Source organism: Gracilinanus agilis, chromosome 2 (assembly GCF_016433145.1).
Source record: "Gracilinanus agilis isolate LMUSP501 chromosome 2, AgileGrace, whole genome shotgun sequence".
Lineage (NCBI taxonomy): Eukaryota > Metazoa > Chordata > Mammalia > Didelphimorphia > Didelphidae > Gracilinanus > Gracilinanus agilis.
The window spans coordinates 335,312,638-335,315,675 of record NC_058131.1 but is presented as its reverse complement, the minus strand read 5'-3'; the positions used below and the strand labels follow the sequence as shown (position 1 = coordinate 335,315,675).

Genomic DNA, 3,038 nt, shown 5'->3' with positions numbered 1-3,038 from the left:
AGGGAAAGTGAGAGGGGAACAGGAAAACGGTTTTCCCGTCGGCCTGGTGGGTGGATAGGTATGCGAGAGAGAGCGCGCGAGCGTGTGTGTATGTGTGTGTGCGCGTCTATGTGTCTGTTATGTATATGTGTGTCTGTGGAAGGGATAGGGGGGTGGGTAGGAGGGCGGGGGGGGGGGTGGGTTTTTTTGAACAAAAACAAACCGCAAGTGCCGCTGGGAGTTGTAGTCCTTGGCCGCGTATAGTGCATTCTCGCTCCGGAAGAGCATACGGGTCTTAAGAGGTTAGGACTACACTCTCCAGCAGGCATGATGGCTCAGATTCTTTACGCCCCAGTCTGACTCCGGTAGTAAAGGATTTGGGGGGAGGGAGGGAGGTGGTAATCCTGGGGAAGAAACAGAGCAGAATCTCGCGAGGTTAGGGAACCAGTTTATGGTGCGGGTTGGATTTGAGGAATGCTGGGAGGGCAATGCTGGGAAGGGGCGCCGAAGTGCCCTCCCCCTTCAGTGCGCCATCTCTCCCGCCTCCCCCCACTCACCACTGCGGGGCCTCCCATAATTGTCACCTGAATGGAGGGCCAGCCAGTCCCCCAGCGTGGCGTGGGTCTGAAGGGGCTAGGATAAGAACGGAGCTTTCCTGGTGCCAGGTCCCCTGCCCAACCACCTTACCAGGAGATCTGAAAATGTGCTAGAAAGCTTGTCTTCTATTCACCAGTCGTTGTTAGGCATCATTTAAAGACAGATAATTGTGAAGGGCACTGAGAATGTCCTGTCCTCTCCCTAAGCCTCAGTTTCCCTTATCTATAGAGTAAGAGATTGGATGCCCAACTTTGACAATCAATTTCTAAGGACCTTTTCAGCTCTGCCCTTCTGTGAATTTTTGAATTGATGGATGCACACAGACTGTCAAGGGTCCTGGCCTAAATACCTCTTCATAGGTAGTAGTGGCAGGTTCCCACTGTGACCAGGGTATAATCCTCCAACAACCTCTCAGGTAGAGTTTGTTAATTCTAAAACCAGAGAGGTGGAGATCCCTCCCTAAATGACTCATAATAGCAGGATATCAGAGGGTGGGAAATGATCAAATTCTCATGCAAATGCAGTAATGTATGACTGACTGACAACTTCATGGAGCTGGCTCTGAAGATACATTTGACTTGAGCTTGGCTTTTAAAAACAACATGAAAACTAAGTCTACAGTTGCATCTGAAATGGCAGCACTGAGTGAAAAACCACAGTCCTATCCCCTAGTATTAATAAGATGGGAACCTTTGCCTAGGGAAAACCAGCCACTGAGCTCCACACACTACAGTTACAGTATTCTCCTTAAGCACACAGCTACAAGGGGTATAAACAGAAGATTTGAGTTTCCAGTAAACAAATCCATCAGACCGAACTGGAAAGTTCAACATGTAATAAAATGGGAAATTCAACATGAAATACAATGTATTTCTTTGTTTCCTTCATATTCCTCTCCCCCAAGAAGAAGAGAAATTCTGACTGAGTTGGTTGTTAAAATGTAAAATAAATTTTTGAAACATGTTGCTGTAAATTCAGACAAATCAGTTGGATTCTCAGTTTCAATTTCTTAATCTTTAAAATGGTTAAGTAGCAGTTTGCTTTCCTCATGGGGTTAATAGATTCTATTTCTTTGAAACACTTTTTAGGTACATTGGGTAAATCATACTTAAAATATAAAGTATCCATTAGAGGATGACTGAATAAATCATAGTATGTAAATAAATAGAACTATACTATATTCTATAAGAAACAATGAATAGGAAGAACTCAAAGAAGCATATGAACTAGTGCTGAGTAAAATAAACAGAACCAGAAAAACAATATAGTGTCTACAACAATGTAAATGGACACAACAAAGAAACCAAAATTGGATGCTGTATAATTATAATGGCCAAGATTGGCTTTGAGAATAGAAAGGTATGTGCACCTTTCTTTCCTTCTTTGCATAGCTGGGAGATTTCTGTCTGTGAAACATCCCATATATTGTCAAACTGCATTGGTGTGTTGGTTTGTTTTACTGACCTGCTGTTTTTCTCTTTTTTATTCTTTGTTATAAGAAATAGCTAAATGGGAATGGTACAGATATGTTTGGCAATAAAGATGATATAAAAATGAAAAATATACACCCATTCATTTGATGAAATTCTTCATTAAAAGGCTGAGTCCTAAATGATGAATTTTGGCCAGTAATAATTCATGAAACTGCTATGTCATGTAAGGAGTGTGATCCTCATTAAAGGAGCTTGAGACTTTACAGGTCTAGTCCAATGAAGCTCAGAGAAGTAAGTAATTTGTCCACATTTGCAGAAGTGGCAGCATCAGGATTCAAACTCTAATCCAGTGCCAGTATCACTGATCTTTTAAGTACTGAAGCAGTCATTTATCTGATATTTATGCCTTAGCATAGATTATTTTGTTTAATGGAAGAATTAATTATTAGCATCCTTCACTGAGATAAGACTGGGACATAAAAGTCTTAAGCCATTAATAAGTAAAGTAAAGGATATACAACAAGGAATAAACAAAGACCATGGAGCTTAGAGTTTAATACAGAAGTGAAACCTGTATGGTAGGTGACCTTCCGTATCATTTGAGTTTCTGTGACCTAGAAATTCATTACCCAGTGATATTATAGTGATAATATTTGACTTCTTCCAGCTTAGCCTCTAGATTCAAAATCTTTACAATTTTGTGGAACCTGCCAGAGTTTGTGTTCTAGGCATGGACTTCAAGAGCTACCATCACAACACCTCCATTATTAGACACCACTAAAGAATTACAGTTAGACACATACACAAATAAATATAATAGAATGTATAATATGAATGTGGAACAATAAATTATACATGTATTTTATAGTAATTCTAAAGAATTTTATTATAACAACTACACCTCACCCCACCCCCCAGTACAAGCCCTCATCACCTCATTGCCAGGACCTCTGCAGTATCCTGCTGATGAGTCTCTACCTGAAGGTTCTCCCCACTCTAGTCCATCCTTCACTTCGCAGTTAAAATGAC

At 40.9% G+C, this 3,038-nt stretch overlaps 1 protein-coding gene across 1 annotated transcript in view; it reads right to left on the bottom strand.

Moving 5' to 3' along the window:
• ASXL1 (ASXL transcriptional regulator 1) overlaps nucleotides 1–267 on the bottom strand; it is a 63,510-nt gene extending 63,243 nt beyond the window's left edge. Inside the window, exon 1 of the mRNA XM_044659783.1 lies at nucleotides 199–267. Coding sequence (XP_044515718.1) covers nucleotides 199–267 — 69 coding nt within the window. The remainder of the gene's footprint in view (nucleotides 1–198) is intronic.
• Between the last annotated feature and the right edge of the window lie 2,771 nt (nucleotides 268–3,038).